Source organism: Perna viridis, chromosome 6 (assembly GCF_037379345.1).
Source record: "Perna viridis isolate PV_CMFRI_1.1 ecotype Kerala chromosome 6, ASM3737934v1, whole genome shotgun sequence".
Taxonomy (NCBI): Eukaryota; Metazoa; Mollusca; class Bivalvia; order Mytilida; family Mytilidae; genus Perna; species Perna viridis.
Window position 1 is genome coordinate 20,864,536 of NC_142450.1, and position 22,403 is coordinate 20,886,938.

At 31.7% G+C, this 22,403-nt stretch overlaps 1 protein-coding gene across 14 annotated transcripts in view; it reads left to right on the forward strand.

Moving 5' to 3' along the window:
- LOC148614029 (dorsal-ventral patterning tolloid-like protein 1) overlaps positions 1 to 21,197 on the forward strand; it is a 132,868-nt gene extending 111,671 nt beyond the window's left edge. For 12 of the 14 annotated variants that reach the window (XM_088587793.1, XM_088587795.1, XM_088587800.1 and 9 more), the window contains 12 exons: positions 779 to 1,029; positions 1,705 to 1,752; positions 2,388 to 2,574; positions 5,311 to 5,498; positions 7,937 to 8,141; positions 8,801 to 9,003; positions 9,479 to 9,643; positions 10,390 to 10,534; positions 12,814 to 12,884; positions 13,744 to 13,860; positions 15,821 to 15,862; positions 16,894 to 21,197. In XM_088587793.1, the coding sequence (XP_088443919.1) occupies positions 779 to 1,029; positions 1,705 to 1,752; positions 2,388 to 2,574; positions 5,311 to 5,498; positions 7,937 to 8,141; positions 8,801 to 9,003; positions 9,479 to 9,643; positions 10,390 to 10,534; positions 12,814 to 12,884; positions 13,744 to 13,860; positions 15,821 to 15,862; positions 16,894 to 17,354 (2,083 nt within the window). In that variant the 3' untranslated portion in view covers positions 17,355 to 21,197. Of the gene's footprint in view, positions 1 to 778; positions 1,030 to 1,704; positions 1,753 to 2,387; positions 2,575 to 5,310; positions 5,499 to 7,936; positions 8,142 to 8,800; positions 9,004 to 9,478; positions 9,644 to 10,389; positions 10,535 to 12,813; positions 12,885 to 13,743; positions 13,861 to 14,638; positions 14,710 to 15,820; positions 15,863 to 16,893 lie in introns of all 14 variants that reach the window. The other 2 variants (XM_088587806.1, XM_088587799.1) reach the window with 2 other exon arrangements.
- Positions 21,198 to 22,403: the final 1,206 nt, after the last annotated feature.

Genomic DNA, 22,403 nt, shown 5'->3' on the forward strand with positions numbered 1-22,403 from the left:
TGATGTCAATGACAATAAAATAGTTTAGTTTGTTGAATCCATTCCATTGTTCTTGTCAGCATTTTTCAATATGCCATGGTTTCTTTCTTGAGTAATGTCTCTTGTAAAATGATATTATATTCTGTGTATGTATGATGTCATTAGCAAAAGATAATGAAGTTAGAGGAAAAAAACAGGTTTTAAGTCAGAACCTAATATGAGAATTATTGCATCATTAGTAGTGTCCATGCTTCAATGATTCCTTTTTGATGGTTCTGTTTTCTGATCTTGATATCTTTGAAGTTGTCAGGCATTTGTTGTAATCTCAACTTTATATAGGTGATTTGGCCCACTAACTCCCTGTATTATTCTATTATACCTGCTAATTCTCCTTTTGTTAATTCCATCAAATGTCATTGTATACATGTTTTAGCTTTAAAATAGTATCAGAAAATGGATTTAACACCTTCATCGTACATGGTCGAGAAAGATAAAATCTAATTCATCTTTTTCTTAAGTAGCTTTATTGTTAGAATTGATTTTCATACTTCTGCAGTTACAAGGTCTTAAAATTCTATTATGTCTGTCTGTCTGTCTGTCTGTCTGTCTGTCTGTCTGTCTGTGTCTTACAAGTGGTGTTGGACTCTCATTGGCCAATAGTGATAGCAATAAATGTAAAAAAAAAACAAAAAAAAAGCAACAAAGTTTTATCTTTTTCCTAATATAACATTCAAAGGCATAAAAGGAGAAGGAGAATATATTCATTTTTGCACATTGTAACTTTATTTTTCTGTTTCAGTTGTCCAGTTGACTATGTTTCTGTGTTGGATGGTATAGCCCCAAATGCTGCAGAAATTGGAAGGTTTTGTGGAAATTATAAGAATGTGGTGATATATTCAACAAAACAATATTTAAAAATTGTGTTCAAAACTTTGAGTGGAAGGATAGATGCCCTGCATGCCGATAATTTAGAAGGAGATGCAGATTTTCTTTACAACAGGAAAGGATTCAATATAACTTATGAGTTTAGTGATCAATATGTAAAGCCATGTAAGTATCCTTAATTTCTAGGTTTACTATTTTTTTTCAATTTAGATTTATCTCCCTTTAGGCTATCTTTTTTACATGTGTATTTAGTATACCTATCACATTTACATTGAATTACAGAATTATAGATGATTTTTCAAGGGTGTAATTTATTTCAAACTCTGAAATTTGGATGAAGTTGTTTACATGTTCAAATATTTTTTTTGCAGTTTCAATAAAAATCTTCTACTAAATGCAAATATAATCCTATCACATTAACTTAATAGTATGTGTTTTAAGTATGGTTCTGCCTAAAAACCAGGGAGGGGGTGATTTGTCCTATCTCAAGATAATCAATGAAACTATTCAAATACATTCGTAAGGTCCTAAAAACAACTCTTCCTCTGTTCATTTCCTTGGATCTACTATTTGACTGATTATAGTGTAAAAATTTTGGCAGGAAATTTTCATGTACTTTTCTGTAGTAGAATGTTACCAAAATGTAAATGGTAATATCACCAGTTGGCAACTTTCATTTGCAATTTTTTTTTCAAATACAGTTTCTATGAGACTTACTGAAGGATTTCCAATAAAAACATATTTGGGATTAAAAAAAGCATGAATCACTAATCACAAGGTTCTGCCTGGATTTAAGGTAAGCTGCATGTAAAGAATATAACAATTTGTTTTCATTTGCAGCTTTCTCAACAAGAAGTGATGTTCAGGCCCAACACATTAGAGGCACTGGTAAGTTATTTCCTACTTCTACTTATTGCATGTACAGTACAGAAAGAGACATACCATGACTGTTCACTGACATTGTAGTGTACCACTGTAAGAGTGGAAGTAAATAGCATCTTAGTCTTTGAAGATACTTTTATGATTTTTCTGCATTTAAAGTGGTAGAGATTTCCACTCACAATACAAAAAAAAATAACAAAAATTCTCTAGTAGTACACCATTATGTTGGTGTACTACCACAGCATTTTATATTTGCTTATTTTTCATCTGTTGATTACTTTTCAATGAAAGCTCTGCATTTTAATATCACAAATTAAAGTAAACAAAATTTGATGATATTGACCCCTACAGTTAATCAGTGTGAAGGAATTGAAAGTGAGTACTTGAAAATGATTTGGTTATCCAAAATTTTTAGTTTAAATTTAAGAGATATGATACACCCAAAGCATTGCAAAATTGTGTGACTACCGGTATTTTGTTTCTGTACAATTGCAATCACATGATTTTTCTTCTTTAATTTAAGCATTCATTACTGCTGCATAGAAAAATGTGGCAAAGCTAAACAGTGATTATCTCCTATGAAATAATTTTTACATTATGTTTAAATAGTCATGTACTCTCTCTCTCTCTTATTCTTTTAGCATGTGATGTTAGGATTAGCAGTGGGGTAAAAAAGACTGGTACTTTGTCATCACCTGGGTACCCAGACTATCCTTTACCTGCAAATGTTACCTGTAATTATTACCTGGATGGAATGAAAAACAATGAAGTTTTGGAGAAAGTAGAAATTTATTTTAAGGATTTTGATATACCTGGCAGAATGCCATAGTAAGTATTATTGGGTTGATATATATGTGTATTTCTTTGAGAGTTTAAACAAAAAAATGATGTCAATTTTTTTTACTTGCTTCTCAAAGCTTTTGATGCATTTTTTTTTACTATGATATGACCAAAAAATGTAAATTTGTCTAGAAAACCACTAATATTAATATTTATACCCCTGCTCTGAAGGAAAGAAGGTATACCGTTTTACCCTTGTCCATGTTTTCATCTGTAACAATTATTTCTGTTGCACTTTTCTCAGCATCTAAACTTCACAGAGGCATGTAATTTATAACACATTCTTCCTGTAGAAATGTCATTTGGTGGGATTCATTTTTTGAAAAATTCTACGAAAACTTCCTGTTTACTGAGGACTTTGTTTAATTTCCTTATATCATGATTGAAAGTGAGTGTATGTATCTATAGTGAGCTATCACTCACAGATTTCTTGTTAGTCTGTCAATAAAACAAGCAGTAAAAAAAATCAAAAACCTCAGTACTAGAAGTGCTGAAGCTGTTCTATTTGAAACAATTACATTATCATTTACATCAATGGCCTTACATTATGGAACTTTTTATTTTAACACAAATATTGAGTCAAAAGAGACATTTTCTCTGATATCCCATTAATGTTAATTAATGTCAAAGCATTTTAACTTTACAGTAATTGAAATTGGACACCATTCAAAGCAATATGATAAGTAGTTGCAAAGAATAACTGCAAATGCAACACCTACAGTCAAATTTCCACTTATGATAAAAAGCTCAGGGAATAAGCAACAACATTGTTTAAAGTTTGACAATATTAAAAGCCATTTTGATGGGACTAGTGTATGTTTTGACTAAATGCTAGATTCCTTAGGGTGTATAAACCATAAGATTGTAATCGGCTATGTCAATTTGAAAAATGTACATGTCTGAGCATAGTGTTTAAATCATCATTTCTTCACTGCAAAAATTCTACTAATCAAATAAACAAGTAAAACAATGTCTGTTATGCAAAAAACCTCAGACGTAATTTCTTTTCTTTTTTTTTTGTTTTTTTGACAAATTACAAGTAAGGATCTATCGAGGCAAAGACAGGATTTACACTAAAAAAGAAGCCCAGATCAGCAGCTATGCAAAAAGTACTTTGTCCTCATTAGCATCGATCGGTCCACCGTTCCCAATTCTAATAATTCCAAACGAATAAGGCTTTGATGAAAGGACAAATCTTAATGTTGACTTTAATTGTTTAGAAATTAAATTGTAAGAATTGTTTTTCATTTTTTACCAAGTTATGCCGGTACAACAAACTTTAGGCAGTTTACACTTGTTTGTTAAATGTTTGGCAGTACATTAAGCTTAAACGGCCCTAGAGTTGGTTATTTTGTATAACCTGATCAAAAATTATTAGTGATTAAGTGATTGTTAAGGCAGATAATCCACCATAGGAGTCTCAAGTACTTATCTGTCTAAGAATCAGGCAAAATGTTTATAAGATGTGGCACATGATGAAAAAAAAATGCAGAGATTTTATTGCAAAATATTTATACCTGATTACCTCCAGAAATAACCATCAAAGTGTTTGTGAAATTTACCTTTTTCAGATATTGATAGGTCATGAAATGCACTATGAAAAAATGGCTGGAAAATTTTCCCACATTATTTCCTTACATAAGCAGTCAAAAAACATCTATGTCACTGATGCTTCAGAATAAATTTAGATAGCTTTTAAGTTGTTCTCTAGATGTATTGAATTTATTTGAGGAAAAAAAGACTGAACTGGGAAGTGTGATATGCCATCCATTGCCTGATTCTTATACAGAATGGTACTTAAATGGATGTCATTGCATGCACGAAAGCTTTTGACTCCTCCTGAACTGTTCTATCAATGTTAACGGAATTTAAAATGGAAGATGGTGTATTTTTATCATTTAAACTGTTTGATAGAAATTTTGAATCTCCTTCATTATCCAGTTCACTACCTATGGAAGTTCATCTGGTAATTGTCATGCAATTAAGAGAAAACCTCACTCTATCCCCTAAAGATCATCATCGAATCCACTGTAATTTGAAATGGACCTATATATGTATTTATTTCATCGTCAGACCATATAGAAGTATATTTTATAATCTTATGAGCCATGGCCTTGTGGAAATATATTTTGAAACCTTTTATCTTGATAAAAATGATTGATTAGGAAATACTGAAATTATGAATTGATTGATAAGAGGAATTTGACAAAGTTGATCTGAAATGACAATAATATGATCAACTTCTATAAGAATTATTAGACCAGATAAATATGATGAAATATATCTTAACAAGATTGAATATGGCCAGACATAAGAATTGGTGATGGATGGGTAGAATATGATGGAAGATCATAATTCTGATCAGGAATTTGTCACTTTTAATTACACTGCTTGAACTTCCACAGAAGAGGGGGTGATATTGTAAGATGTTTTTTTTCTCCATGGAGTGGACATGGGTATTTTTAAACCATGGCTATGTTATAAGTATTGTCATGTTTTCATGTTGAAATGTATCCTTTATTGCTAAGTTATTCCATAGGTTATTTCAACTAAGATCCGCCCAACAGGAAGTAGAAATGTGAAATGACATTATATAACATTTACATAATAATTCATAATGAATGAAAAATCTGGGCATGACTAAGAACGAAAAAAAGTATAAGCATGATATCTTGGCTTCTTTCCAACTGTACTTATAGATCAATTTATTGTCCTCTTTTGGAGCTGTAATTCAGGTTTCCTAGGTGTGAATCTCATTGGCAGTGATGGGTTAGGAGCTTTCCATGAGAAGTATTGTGGAATTTTACTCCCGCCAAATCTAACCAGTGAAGATTTTAGGATGATAATGACGTTGGATACATATGGAGTGAAGAATAGTCGTGGTTTTTCTTCAGAGTACCAGTTTATTACAGGTAATCATTGAGTAATCATTGAGTTTTTGGATGTGTTGTGCATGTCTTCAGGATGGAGAATAGTCGGGGTTTCTTTTATGATAAACTGTTTATTGCAGGTAATCCTTGAGTTTGTATATGATTGCAAATAATTTGCAGTCATATAATGGTATGATGCTGTCGTTTTCATCTTCATCTGCATTATTTCATCCATGTGGATGTCAATTGGTTTTTGTGCAATAACTTCGATATAAATTTGTTGCTCATTATAAAGTTCTGTAACACTTAGGTTCAAAACCACTGAAGGGAAGCTGGTATTAGTTTTGGGGGTTATGGCCCAGCATGTTCTAGAATTAGGGACCAGAAACAGGCATTTATAGAATTTAGCATTTTTTATTTATTTTTGGTCTGCTGTGGGTGTATCATGCTGTGTTTTGTGAAGTACTTTATTCTAGAATGTATGTCTTACCAGTATTTAGGTCAAGTCAGGGTTATTGGTAATCAATGTATTGATACATTCGTCTCCTGTGTTAGATAATTGTCAGATTATGTCCCCTTCATTGTTTTGTTTTCCTCTTATTTTACCATAATATTATGGAGTATACAATTTATAGTACTTACTTTGACTCAAAGCATCAATTACAAGTTCATGCTTTGTGTACACAATACATTTCAGGAAATATGCAACATACTGCTAGCAAGACTGTCATTCAAAAAGGGAAGTTGTGTCCTATGTTGTCAAATTTGAATGTTTTTCAGAAATATTCAGTGAATTTTAAAAAATAATTATATTTTCAAGGAACTTTCTTATATTTAAATTTGAATAACTTATAAAAACCAGTTTTATGAAATATATATACAAAAAAAAAACACCTTGAAAAATATTGTATGTATTTTAAGACTTTCAAACAGACAAGGTTGTATTTATTTGTTCATATATTGAAGGCACTCTTGACTCACTGCATATTTCTTGAATGTATATTTTAAGTTAATGCTATATTCACTCATCTGCAATACAGGAATTTTCCTATTGAACATTTTTATAGTTGAAGCATGTAACTAGGATAGTTTATATGAGCATGACCATTTGTAACTGTAAGAATGGCTGAATATACATTTTGTTTGCTGCATTGTATTTAAGCTATGCAGCTTTCATATCTTCCAAGTTGAAAGGAACTGTTTAATGGCAACTTATACACAATGTAAAGCAAGAACTATCAGTTAAAAAATAGCTGACATGTTTTTTTTCACTTTGTCAATATCAAATCCCAATCCTATGTAGATTTTATATCTTTGGTGAACTGTGTGCTATGTTTCATATTATTGGTTCGACAAGTAAAATATAAATACATTCATTTAATATATCAAAGTCAAAGACTGTTTTTGATTTTTAATATTCCAGATACACAAAAGCACCCAGTGGTGCCTTGAATGTCATGGTTGCCATCACTTTTGTCCAATGAAATGCAAGGTTGTCAGCTCCATCAGTTACATTGCCATATTTGAGCATTGTGGGTGTCACATAATGTCAAAGCAAACACTATACCGATTGTGTTAGAAAAATCTTAACTCCCAATGCTACAAGTAGTCATTAATATGGAAGAAACAGATTCTTCCATTATAGGAGTAGATAAATTTATTGTTAGGTCCTTGTAAGATTTATGTCCTTGTTTTCTGCTTTTCTGTTGGCACCATTCATAAGGATGGTCTTGAGAAATTGCGGCAGTCTCACAGAAATGATTATTGATGTTAGTGTTAGGGGGACCACATTCACATTTATCATCTTCTTGTATAGTTTTCTAAAGAAAAGGTTTTTGATATTCTTCTAGTATCAGTGGTTGATTTGTCCAAAATTCGTAAATGTAAAATTGACCAACAACAGGACAAATTAATGTGACATAAAATCTTTTGATGGAATTTTACACTTTAAACATTTTTGGTAAACTGACTGTAATCTTGCAACCTTCAAAAAACAATGTGCTTGTGTTTCAACAAATGAGTTTGTTTTTGCCTCTTCAAGTAAATATGATTCTTGTCCATACAAATATTCACATCAGTCTTCTAGTTTTTGTAAACAAAACCTTGATATGCTTCGTTAGACCAAAATATTCTGTAAGACGATGGGGAAGGGTTTTCCTGCACATCAATTACTTCAAGTCTTGTGAATTCACGATGTCACAACAAAACAAGTGAAACGTCAGACAAAGATTTGATCTTACCAAGCAGCTCCGAGAATAATAAGGGATATAAGCATATATTTCATCAGGAGCATTTCATCTTACATCTGTCTCATATTTACCAATAATAAGGTTTGAAAATTATTGCAGATTTATTATGATAGGTTTTAAATCAGTCTTTTTTAAGTTCTGCAATTAATGAGGCATTCATGTCCTAAGGTCAAAGTTCTTAAAAAAATTCTTTGGCCCTGTTAAAAATAACATTTATGTTTTTAATTACAGATTTTGGTATACCAGGCGTCAGTCCAGTCAGTGGGAAGTGTATATTTCTGTATGACCATGTTAATACTAAAGACGGAGCATTTAATTCTCCGTACTATCCAGCTAACTATCCTGATGCCACAAGATGTGAATATATTTTCCGTCCAGGATCTTCTGACAGACTCCTCATATCATTCTATACCTTTAATTTGGGAGTTGCTCAGTCGTAAGTTGTGTTCTGATCAGTTTGGATAAAATGTGTTCACAAAATATGTTTCTGAAAAACAATTGTCCTTTATTTGATAGCTTGATGTCTGTAATAAGGTGTTTACTGTTGAAATTGTGACAAAAACATTTTGTACATGATATGATGAAACTTAATCTGTTGAAAAGGAAATTTGCTGGAGAGAACTACTTTTACTTTTGGCCACTGGATGTATTACTAAAGGGAAAAAAACTGACTTTCGCCAAATGAGAGATTAGGTTAGCACTCCATCCACCTGTCCATCAGTTTTGTAAATCAGTTTTCCACACTTTTTCGTCATGTTTAAAGTTATTCATTTGATATTTGGTTCATTGCTTTGCCATAATAAAATATAAATCAGCTTAGAATCTTGTTCCAATCTGTTTATGTTTTGTGGAGTAATTTCTCTTTGACTAATAAAATTCATGCTGTAACTCAGTTTTCCTCACTTTTTTGGTAACACTTGCAGATAATTGATATTTGGTACATTACTTAACCATGCATCAACAAATTTTTCTTCCTGTAATGGACTTTGTATTACCACACAGTAGAGAAATAGCCTATTAAAAATAAAAAAAAAAAATATTTTGATTCAATATTTTAGTCATTAAACAAGTTTTTATGATAATTTTTTTTCATAGGTGTGTAAGCGCTGACAACATAATTATAGACCAAAATTACAAAGGACAGTTATCTAGAATGAACACATACTGTGGTAATAACTATCCAGGACCCATAGTTGGAGCAATTGGACAGGAAATGAAGATAGTCTTCAATAGCAGGGTGAATAGCAGGAAAGAGGGCTTTCATGCTAGATTTGAATTTCTAAATGGAAGGTTAAGGAGTAAGTTACATGCTATTTTTGTCCTTCAAAGAAAATTTAAGATTTTTAAAAGGGACGGAAAACTGTGTATTCCAAAATTATTGTGATGTTGTTAATGACAGACTTAAAATATATTTGATGTCATGACTATTTAACATTACTGTTGCAGGGTATTTAAAATCACATTTTGGGCATGAATTACAAAATGGCAATTATAAATGTATGCAATATTTTCTTAATTTGCAGTATTAAGAAAATTAAATGATATATCATGCTAGACCACCATTTTCAGTACGAAGAAAGCAAACAATTGAGAATGTTCAGATTTTGTTTAAGTTGTAATGAAGCTTATTATTACATGTAATCTAGATAAGATGTTACATTATGAGGTCAAAGTTTAATTTTCCTTAAATTTTGCAGCCATACGTACAAATATAAAATTGGTATCTTTACTGGCCGTTGATTTTGAAGTTAAAATCTACTTTCCTGTTTGCAGAGTGTGGATCTAGTATAACATCATTTGGAGGAGGAGGGTTAATAAAAAGTCCTGATTATCCAGATAAATACAAGAGTTATTCTTACTGTCACTGGGTCATCAAAGCCAGTAAAAAACAAAACAAAATATTAGTTGTGTTTGACTATTTTCATATTGAGGGCAAAGGTAACTATACTTTATGTTTTTACCCTTTTCATGTGCCACATTCCAGGTCAGTGACCCTTGACATTGGCCATTGCCCTGAGGACAATTTTTTTCTTCTGGATATAACTTAATTGTAACGTGTCCAGACTTTAACTGATAGGATTTTGGAATTTTGCATTTGATCAAGTTACTACTAATTTTTTTTATAGGGGACCACAAAGGTGAATATCTAATTTTAAAAAAAATATCATTTAAAGTACACCATATTTGCAAACCTTCACCAGCTTTTGAACTTTGTTCTAAACTTTTTCTTACAAGCAGTACATATGTTTGTTGAAGCAGGCAATTCCTTGTGGCTAACCTTCCATAGATATTGCAGCAGGCAATTCCTTGTGGCTAACCTTCCATAGATTTTGAAGCAGGCAATTCCTTGTGGCTAACCTTCCATAGATTTTGAAGCAGGCAATTCCTTGTGGCTAACCTTCCATAGATTTTGAAGCAGGCAATTCCTTGTGGCTAACCTTCCATAGATTTTGCAGCAGGCAATTCCGTGTGGCTACCTTCCATAGATTTTATTACTATTGTTGTATGGGCCATTTAGAGCTTACTTAAAGGTGTGTCTACACTTGTTGAAGACCTTTTGTGATCTTGAAGTATTTAGTATTTTTAAAAAGATTATACCATGGTGTATTTTTGGGGTTTCTCCATATATACTGCTTTTTCTGTGTTTTAATGTACCATGAAATTTTCAATTTATTCCATTTCAGAGAGCAAAAATACTGATGAGGGAGGTGGTGGATGTAAGAATGCTGTGATGAGAGTATATGCTGATCTAAATCAACCAGGTAAAGAATTGTGTGGACAGCAGCATGGGCAAGTCTTCCTTTCTACTGGAGAGTATATGCAGTTAGAGTAAGTTAAATATTATTATTCCCTGTCTTTTTTTGAAGTGGTTGGTTTTTGAATTCAACTTCTGATTTGTCCTTTGTTCACAATTGGTTTTGGCCATATAACTTTAGTTTGGTTTGATAGATTCTAGTGAAACTTGCATAGATGGAAGCTTTTTTGAAAAGAAAGACATTTTTAAATTTTGGGATTAGTGTGTCATATCTTATATTTATGTTTTTAAAAAATTATCTGCTGTCTCAAAGTTATTTGATGTTTTTTTTTTATTCTATTTACTAGGATTTAGATTTTTATAATTTTTTTTCTCCAAAAGCCTAATGTGTTTGAAAACTTATAAGGGAGATAACTATAGCAAATGCCCAACTATGAGTATATTTCTTTGTTCAGAACTCAGAATACAATCATTCCTTAATTAATGTAATTGTAAAGTACTACTCCGTCTAAGAATCAGGAAAAAAGGTGTGGTATATGAAAAAAAAAAAAAACACAGACATTTTTTTGCATTATCCAAGTACTTATACCTAATAACCTTCAGAAAGTGTTTGTAAATGTTGCCTTTTAAGATATTGATAGGTCAGATTTAGTTGGTTTGCACTATGGAAAAATGGCAGGAAAATTTTCCTACACCTTTTCCCTATATAACCAGTAAAAATCTAACTTGTGAATGCTTCAGAATAAATTATAATTGCTTTTCTTTTGTTAACTAGATGTATTGAATATATTTGAGGCAAAAATGACCAAATTGAGAAAAATGAATGATGTGCCACCCATTGCCTGATTCTTACACAGAATGGTACTTAAACATTAAGGAATGTTGAATGCCCTATCATATATCAACAGATAGTTGATTTTTTAAAGATTTTTTTCAGTGAAAAGTTTTGGTGCATGTACTTGTATAATATTTAATGTCTCCCTTAACAAACCTTTATAAATTTGACCTTTTAACGCCTGACCAAATTTCTGAAAATGAGATGTGTAACCTAAATACTGTATAGCTAGTATTTTCGGAAGTTGCCAATTTTGGCATATTTTTGCAGTCTGTTTTAAAAAGCCAAAATAATTCCTCTAAATATTTACTCTGGGCATAAGTACTTTATGCACCACTATGCATCTGCCAAAATAAGAAAGAACAAATTTAACCATATACCTCAATGCCTAAAAATCACCAAATTTGTAATACCTGTCAAAATAACCTGCAATGCAGTATTTAAAATGAATTTAATAAAATGCAACATATCTACAAAAATAAATATCTTTAGACTTTGCCTCAAGTACTTGTTTCCCCTTTATTGTGCTAATGTGGATTTATATATATACCCCTGTAATAAGAATTAAACTGCTGTTTCCCCTATAATGTGTTAATGTGGATTTATATATACCCCTGTAATAAGAATGAAAATGTTCTTTTCCCTATAATATGTTAATGTGGATTTATATATACCCCTGTAATAAAAATTAAACTGCTCTTTCCCCTATAATGTGTTAATGTGGATTTATATATACCCTTGTAATAAGAATTAAACTGCTCTTTTCCATATAATGTGTTAATGTGGATTTATATATATCCCTGTAATAAGAATGAAAATGTTCTTTTCCCTATAATGTGTTAATGTGGATTTATATATACCCCTGTAATAAAAATTAAACTGCTCTTTCCCCTATAATGTGTTAATGTGGATTTATATATACCCCTGTAATAAGAATTAAACTGCTCTTTTCCCTATAATGTGTTAATGTGGATTTATATATACCTCTGTAATAAGAATTAAACTGTTCTTTTCCCTATAATGTGTTAATGTGGATTTATTTATATCCCTGTAATAAGAATTAAACTGCTCTTTTCCCTATAATGTGTTAATGTGGATTTATATATATCCCTGTAATAAGAATTAAACTGTTCTTTTCCCTATAATGTGTTAATGTGGATTTATATATATCCCTGTAATAAGAATTAAACTGTTCTTTTCCCTATAATGTGTTAATGTGGATTTATATGTATACCTCTGTAATAAGAATTAAACTGTTCTTTTCCCTATAATGTGTTAATGTGGATTTATTTATATCCCTGTAATAAGAATTAAACTGCTCTTTTCCCTATAATGTGTTAATGTGGATTTATATATATCCCTGTAATAAGAATTAAACTGTTCTTTTCCCTATAATGTGTTAATGTGGATTTATATATATCCCTGTAATAAGAATTAAACTGTTCTTTTCCCTATAATGTGTTAATGTGGATTTATATATATACCTGTAATAAGAATTAAACTGTTCTTTTATTTTAGATTCATTACTTCCAGTGGGGCTTTAGGTGCTAAAGGTTTTAAGATAACTTGGACAGAGATTCATGAAACAGGTACTGTCATAGTATAGGAGATACACCATAATTTAATGTAGTTAAAAAATCTTACAAATGATACTCATGAGGACAGACATACAAATTTTTTCCTGAAAGGCCAAAGAAGGTGTCATAATCTTTTTAACAAGAAGTAAATGAATGATTTATTAGATAATTCACAGTATTTCTTGGAAGATAAATGATATGTTCAAAAACTGCAAAAAATTAATACAGTTGACAAATGTACAAAATATATTGGATATTTTAAAAGGGACTTAATTATCATGATAACACTTTTCAGCAAGAATATTTTTCTGTCTTTATTTATAATATGAGACTGGTGCTACCAGAAACACTATTTAAGAAACAAAATTTTCAGAAACAGTTTGGACTTTTTGTGGTATAATTAGCCTTTGGTACAGCTTGTTACACACTTGCAGATGTTTGTTTATAACAAAAACTGTTATGGCAGTCTTCCCCCTTCTGCAGCACCTGCTCATTAGCAAAGTGAAGAAATTTAATGTGAAAAAAGGGTTTCTAGTCACAGGCACTGAAAAAAATCAACCCTTATACCTAGAGGTCTGTTTTTTCCTGAAACAAGTGCCTATAGTTTGAACCATCTTGCGGATTGTTTTTGACCATTGTGTATGAGATCCTTAACTTTCATTTTACCATTTTGGACTTTCCACCATTTGGCTCCCTTTTGAAGCATACAATTGATGAATCGCACCTACTCAGACTAGCATGTATACAGGACAAGATGGTTCCTTGAAATACTTGCAAACTGCAAACCACCCTCCTTGCACTACCTCCCTCTTCCTCAAAAAAACTTTCATAATTGTGATGTACTGGTAAACATTCTGCATTGCATTTTCAGTTGGACCATGTCCAGGGTTTGTATGTGAGACATCTAAGTACTGTATAGATAACTCACTGAAGTGTAATGGTTACCCTAACTGTGGCAGTACGGACCATTCTGATGAGGCTCAAGGATGTAAGTCTATAATCACAGAGAAGTTTACTTTCATGGATTCTCCATAATTTCTACAAATTTTCTACTGCAAATTATGCTTTACAGGTTGTGAATATCTCATGCATGTTAAAAATCTCAAAACTCAGTTTTTTTACAGATCATTTTAATGAAGTATTGTAAATTGATCTGTTAAAAGGTACTGTAAGTGGTTACAACAAAGGTTCTGTTGTTGAAGTTGTACTTGAGACTTACAGTGAAATGAAATTGAGAAATCATAGTATATTTTAACAGTGTTAAGTGCAAATTATCAGTTCAACAACAGATCTCATGTTGGATGTAACAAGTAGGTCTTATTTAAAGCTTCATATTGCTGTTTTATGAGCCATTATTTGATAAACAAGATTATATTCTGCTATGATGCTTTTTATGAGTTCGGTAATTTCGTTCTTACTTTTATATCCATTTTTTTCAGTTTTAATTTTATCAACTTAAAATGCATATTTCCTTGCAGTAAGGGGTTTGAACATGGCTTTGTTGGACACGAAATCTTGTTCCAGTATTTTTAAAGAATAATTTGCATGTGTTTTTCTATAGTGATAGGGGCTTTGTAATGTGATTTAAAATCCCTTTAGGAAGGTCATTGTTGTTAAAATGCATCTTGGACATAGAGAGTTTTTATAATAAGATATTTTAGAAGAATTCTTCAGAGTCTGAATTTGAGCATTTCTGTTAAGTTTTCTATACAAAGTTCCTTGCCACATTTATGCCTCCATACATATATTTATGTACATTTATTTAGGTGGTTCAGAGAGAGTTTTGGGCTCTTTCATCCTCACTTTAATTCTTCTGATAAGTACTTGGTTATGACAGGTAAGATGGAATGATCCAAGATGCATGGAAGTAATAAGTGTTATGCATCTTCATTATTATGGTAACTCTGCATACTTTCTTGACAAATCAATATTTTAAATATGCTGGCCAATTTTCACATCTCCTTACTGACTTGCAAAGAACTGTTCAATTCTCAAAATGTCTTTTTTTTTATTCTTGGCTAATGATTGGTATGAATTCCATTGCAATTTCATCAAAACAAATTGAAGTTATGCACAAAAGGCATTTAAAATGTTACCTAAGAAGATTAAAAGAAAGAATCTTTCATCGCATTTAGTGTCAAAAAACATTTCCACACACAAATTTAGTTTAATTTTACAATTTTAAAATGCTAGTCCTAACTGGCACTTTAAATTCGAAAATTTTAATGTTTTAAATGTAGTAACTCTTTTTGCACACTGCAGTGTAAGATTATGTATTTCTCTATACTTTGGAAGTTTTATCTACTTTTTGGACAGGTAGATATTTGTGATATCACACCATGGAAGATGTGACACAAACATTTGTTATGACAATTTTGTGGTTGGAGTTGGTTATTTGGTTGTGTCATATTATCTTTTAAACCTTGTTGGTTCAAAGTGATGTTGTGATGTGGCTTACATTGATTTCTCAAAACAACTGGTGACATCATGACAGCTAAATGCCAAGTGTGAAGTGGCCAAGTATTTCAAAGATTATAATAGAGAAAAGATTTTATAACTCATGAAAGTTGAATACATGTATTACTAAATATTAACTCTCTTTATTTAATGTCAACATTATAACATACTCACCAAGGCTCGTTTGTTATGATGTTGAAAGTAAATAACTGAGGTGATATTTTGTGATATTCAACTTTTACTCATTATGAAACCTATATATAAACTTCTGTTCTGTGAGAAAAAAAAATATAGTATTATTTTAAGCTATGCCCATGAGGGAAATTATCAAAATATTTTTGGGAAATCTGAAAGTGCTCTTTCTTCTAAAAGTTAAATAAATAGTTAAATATAATTCTTGGTATTCAGAAAGTTTGCAGATAACCATTTAAAAGCATGACCCTTAAACCAATTCATTTCCTTGATTTATGTTTGAATAACTTGCTATATAGGTCCAAATACCACCATAGCTCCTGTTGTAACAAGAAATTTAGGTATGTATTGGAAAACTAATCCACTAACATTGTATGATGCAGAACTCTACTAACCTTAGTGATACGACTAATTACCATTCATGGTCATTTTGTAGTAGCTGGGTAGTGTCTACAGTTATTTCAAGCACCTTTCTATTACAGCGAATAAAATAGTTAACTTCAGGGCATTGAGTTAATCTTCCCTTGATTGAATGGGTATTATCTAATGAACTTCCTTAGGTAGTTAACTGGACAATTGGCAAGGTATTTCTATCCATGTCTGATATCCTTGTTGACCAGTCAACTGCCAAAGGAATCCAGCAGTTGATTATCATTTAAACAAAGGAAGACCAACTTTATCCCATGAACTTTGTCATTGTATATGCTATAATTTTATGCACCATTCTATTAAAACTGAGGGAGGGAGCTTACAAGAAAAATAGCTAAAAGGACATAACTACTTCGCACACATATTCAAGCATCTAAAGAAGATTGAGCAATGGTAATAAATTTGTATGAATTTGTGAAGCTGCACAATAGCTATTTCAAGTTTATACCTGGTCGGTTAATTTTTACTAACATATTCACTCTTTAACTTTGTAGCTTTAGTATGAAATATACTGGTCACCAATGTAACATTCAACAGTTAATATTAATCATATTAGAAATATTTTTAAACAAACATTAAAATATTTTCAGTTTTTTTTTTCTATTGTACCTTGTTAATCATTTCAAAAGTAAAACTGCTAATCATTAATCATTAATATGCATCAGATTGGTCCATCCCTATTTTGACCACAACCGTAAGTAGTGAAACACGGATCCTAATGAGCACTATCATATGTTGTAGAAATCAATATGAAATTGGAACATAACTTCAATCCTATACAAAGGTTGTGATGATGTATGATGCATTTTTGTCAGCGTTAATTCTAGAAGTATCATAACTTATGACATGATTGAGTCATTGTGCCACCCACTGCCTGTTTATTTGCCTGAACTCTTAGATGCTAAAACCTTGTACAATAAAAAACTTCAATTTTCTATTGTAGGTCCACAGCCAGGGAAATTTGAAGTTTTACATATAGCAGTTGGAGCATCAATATCGTCATTTTTCTGTGTTATATTAGTGATCTGTGGTTTTTATCATCGAAAAAGATTCCGAAACAATCCAAAACCACCTGACGACCATGTGGAAGTGCGCTACGTAGCAGCCTCTTCATCAAATAATACAGCTGATAGACTGTTAGCCATTGATCATACAGATTTAAATGGCTCCCATAAGGGTTCACATATCTTATTACAAAATGCTACACCAAAGTTACCCAATCGGACACCAAATCAGGTGCATAAACAAGTGACAAATCCATCGATAGAAAAAATCAGCCAGTGTTCATCGCATTCATCATCATCATTACAGCCTTCATTGACATCTAACCAATCACCTAAGATAGCATCAATTCAGCGTAGTCATAGTCGGACGCCTAGAATACAGAAAGTTTCTATAGTATAGTTCACAGTTTATTTTATTGTAGATTTTAAGCCTCTTTATGTAGAGGGATGCATCAGTTGAACAATAAATAAGCAAACTTCTTCATTTTTGCCAAAAAAAAACAAATACCTACTACCGGTACTTTACTGTAAAGTTGCTCGCCTGAATATAGCTAAAATATTGTTGCTCGGGTGTTAAAACCCCAACAATCAATCATGCTGTAAAGTTGTAAAATACACCAAGGTTGGTAAACGGGAGGTAGAAGTGCTACAGAACAGATTATCACATCCCATGATAAGGCATTACATACTGAAGTTACATACCAAATATCTAGTAGCTTTAACTGAGGAAAATGTTATGAAAATATTTAAGGTGCCCTGTTGAAATTCACCATTCTATAAGTCAAATTGCATGAGTGCAACATGGCCAAAAATGGTTTTCTTTGGAAACACGTTATAATTATAGCTTACAGTGACATGAGTGATGAAACTGATGCAAAAATACAATTAATGTTTGTCTTTTTTAACACCCAGGCAAAAATATCTTTTTTTTTTTGTTTGGATAACAAAGGTCAGTTCTAGTAATGTTTCCCATTCAGCTACTAGTATTTACCGATCGAAGCAGTCCCTATACAAACAAAGTGTATGGCATGTTATATGAAAAAGTTATACATGATGGATGTCTTATGGTGTTCAATTGTCTGTCCTTCTTTCCACATCATGGAGGATAAGTCAAAAATACTGAGGAGGATCTTGTTAATAATTTTTTGAAGAATGTTTGTCTTGATGGAAGGAAGCTTCTTTTCATTGAAATTCCCCTCTTAACTATGGGGTAGTTGATAGCATGCATTTCCTTCAAGGAGGAAGAACTTAGCCTATATCAAAAGAATTTTCCTTGCATAAGTATATATTGGGCATGCAGCTATCCCCATAGCTAAGGCAGAAAGGTCTATATAATTGTTTTCTAATTTTTCATTTCAAGTTATGGGACTTTAAGCCACCAAAAAAGGGGGAACAGTCTATATCATGTGCTGTGGAATATTTGTTATCAAATGAATATTTTGAGCACAAGGCTGGCACATGGGGAATTGTTTTTGTTTGCCTCCTTTTCACTGATGATTTTTTAAAGATGCAATAGTCATTATTTTCACAGAAAGTTATGCCTTCTATGTTTAGTGGTCATGTGATCATGATGGAATTCTTATCATTATTTTGCATGCATCCCTGTACATAAATGACAGAATTAAATTATAAATTGTTAATTGTATGAATGTATTCATGAGTGCTAATAACATATCAAAATGTGCAAGCAATTTGAGAAAATTTGAGGGAAATCTGTGAAGTTGTCAAAAGCCTCTGTAAGAAACTGAGTTATTCATATTCCATGTATGAATAAAGATTATTGGTGCAATCATCATTATAATGGTGACAGGGTATATTTGTGCAGAATCTTATGGTTTATTGGGCCAAGTAAAAAAATCTTGGTTCTCAAACCCTCCTTTTGAGGTGTTGGGCTCATATAGTGACTATTTTAATTGTCATATCAATCAAATAAAAACAAAAAAGCAAGTTTCTCATCATTCTTTCTTGCTGTGAATAGAGTAAATACGACCTGGTCACTTGTTTAGGGCAATAAAAAGGTAAAAAGAAATGCTGTTTTCATTCAAATTACTCTGAGATTCAAGAAATTAACTTTGAATGGCCTTGGTTGTTATTGTATATAATGTACGTGCACTCACGGCTGTATGGATGTGTTTGTGTGACTGGAATAAAGTTAAATGTGTATGAAAGTGACATGCAACACACCACAGGGTGTATAAACTAGTGATGTAGACACAATGTGTGCTTAATGGGTTATTAAATATGAATGTAAGTTATTTAGTGTATGGTTTTTTTATATAGACACTGCTTGTTGCAAAAAAGTTTGGACTTTCTCCAGGACTATCAGCGCATTTTTTTTTTCATTTTTAAGGTTTTCATTTTTTTACTTTACGAAAAATATTATTAGTTTCATTGGTTGTTTTTATACATTTTAAGATTGTTTTATATGATGTACATAAATCATTCATCTTTGAAATTGTAAACAGCCCTTTACTCATAAGCAAATGCAAAATTCCTTTAAAGGAGGGCAAAAATAAAAGGGAGAGCACCATTTCTTTACCAAGGTCTCACTAACCACTTCCAGGTCAAATGGCCACCCCCCTATGTAGTACCAAAAACACACTGAACCTCGACATATGCATTGTAAGTGCATTATTTGTGTGTATTATGATTAAAAGTAGTCAAAATAAAGCCGAGAATGTGTACTTTAAAATCATATATGTAATTAACTACAAAATTGTATGAATATTGTTTACATGTGTGAGTAATTTGCCTCCATGCTGTCACTTAGCAGAACAGGTAAAAATGTGAATTTTCAGTATTATTTATTCAAGTAAATTTTGTGAAGAATTTCTACAATCATCGTACCATTAGAATAATGATTTTGGAAGCCTTATTTTCCAAGCTTTGCAACAGTATGCAACTTTAAGATGTCATTTGTCCTGGGAATTCACAGTGAAACTTTGAAAATTACTTTTTTAACATGTAAAGTAATGGAAACGTTAGAAGTGGTTAGTGAGACCCAATGTGAAATTTGGCATTTTTTTTTTTTTTGTCATTTTCAGGTACATAAACAAAATTCTTGGTTCTCACACCATCCCTGTTCTTTTCAAAGCTTCTCATAACCCATGTATGTTGTCATATCAAAATAAAAAAAAAGTACCTGCCACATCAATTTGTGGATGGGAGCAGTATAAAAAGCCCACCCACGTCACTCTGTTGGACAATAAAAGTGTGCCTCCCTTCCTGAATGTTTTTCATTACAAATGGTCTGAGAACCAAGAAATTGTTTGAATGGCCTTTTTATGACTTCAGGTAAAGGGTCATTATTTTATGTATCACATTAATGTTTTAGCAATGTTCAGTATAATTTAAGTGTGAATATTATAGTATGAACGTGCAATATTTTCATATATTTTATACAATAGATTTTCTATACTTGTTTACAATGTAAATGAGATGATATTTTAATTCAGGGTTTCACACCTTCACATTTCACACATTGTGAGTTATAGCACATACAATGATGATGTTCACAGGACAGAGTTGGTCTTCCTTTGATCAAACAATAATTGCCTAATGAAGTACAGGTAGTTAAATGGGCAGTTGAAGAGGAGATATCAATATTCTTTCAGACATAGATTCAAGAAAAAAAAAGATATCTCCACCTCATTCATCCTGTTAACTATGTAACCAGGTGATTGGCATTCAATCAAGGGAAGCCTAACACTATTCCCTGAACATCATCATTGTATAAGCTACAAAATACATGTAGTGCTATAAACTTTTATTCAAAATTTCCCCAGTGGACATGTTCCAAGTGTTTGACTTAAAGAGAGCTTAAGTTGCCATTTAAATTTTGGCTAGCAATTATTTTAAGTATTGAACACCTATCTTAATATTGCCATACTTAAGCCTTATACATGAGTGAGATATACTATATACAATGTCCAAGTCTGGGTTTGAAGTAAAGCTCAACGTCCATTTACTTGGCAACATTTGGTGTCATTCACTGTAGTACCGTATCATTGTAAAAACTTGACATTATATGCAATACTAAAAACAACTTTGATTGATCATAATCTACAACAGTAATTTTCCATTTAAAAAATCATTTTACTTTAAAAAAAGAAAAAAACAATGGCATTTACATTTCTTAAGTCTATATGTTATGCTGTTGATTGTGAGTGCATGATTTAATCAATTTTACAAATGCCGTGCATAGATTGTTAAAAACAATGAGATTAAAAATTGTTTTTTAGAATTTTGCTTTGTCTTTTGTCAGTGTTTGTCCTTTCTGTTCAACAACTTACTCTTTGTAAAATAGAACTGTGAAATAACTCAAAACAGATACTCCCCCTTGCTATATAAAAAGGTCTAAGTTTGATTATCTCCCTTTGCCTATTTGCATGTTTACACTAAGTCATACTTTAAGTTATTGATTGTTTGTTGTATTACATCCAGTTGCAGATACTTCATTTATTTTATGGCAAGTGTATTTGATCATTTATACAGTCCAACACACTTGGCCAGATTACGCAACAGCCCACATGCACTCAAGCACATTACTCTGCCTCTGAGTCAACCATTCAACACTCTATCTCTTACATGCTGTGTTCTTGGCAAGAACCAGTGACTGCTAATTTTTAAGTCATTGATATGACTTAGTTGTGGATCAAACTCGCAACCTCCAACAGTTGAAGTGAGCATGCTACCACAAAACCACCAAGGTGGTTCTTGAGGAGGTAGACCTAGGGTAAGGGACATAACACATGAAATCAGTGATATGTTTGTATCATACTCAATTTCACCAAAGCCTCTCAAGCTTTTGTTTGAAGCAGAATAAAATGAATCCAAGTTAATTAGATGCTTACATAAGATTGATGTAAAATGCCGAATACAAATGTTCCAATGATTCTTAAGGGTTGTGTCCCTTACCCTAGGTATACCTCAATTAAATATTGCATAGAATCCATTGAACAATATACCATATAGCCGGAATTTTCTAGATTGCCAAATTTTGCTCTTTGCTCTATGATTAGGAATATCAATTTTTTCTGTCTTTACATTTTGCTTCTTCAGGCTTAATGAAGTGAAAATTATATGCAAATGTCTGGACTTAACTTTGGTGAGTTTTTATTTTCACATTTTCCTGAACCTCACCAAAATTTTCTTCTATACAGCATGAGGAATTAGGACTTACAAGGAATATAGGCTGATAACATTATTGAAAATTAAGTATTATAAAGGTTTACGGCAATACAATAGATATATAGTTAGACAATCCTGTCTCACTTAAATTATTTCACACAATTCGAAACCCAGATAACTATGTGTTAAGTATGAAACATACTAGAAAGTTGTTTTAACCATTAAATCAGTGATGGAAACATGAACTTTCCTATAGTTAATATTGTAACTGGACTTTGAAGTTGGTTAGTTTGGTCTAGACAGGTGTTGGTTTACCAAG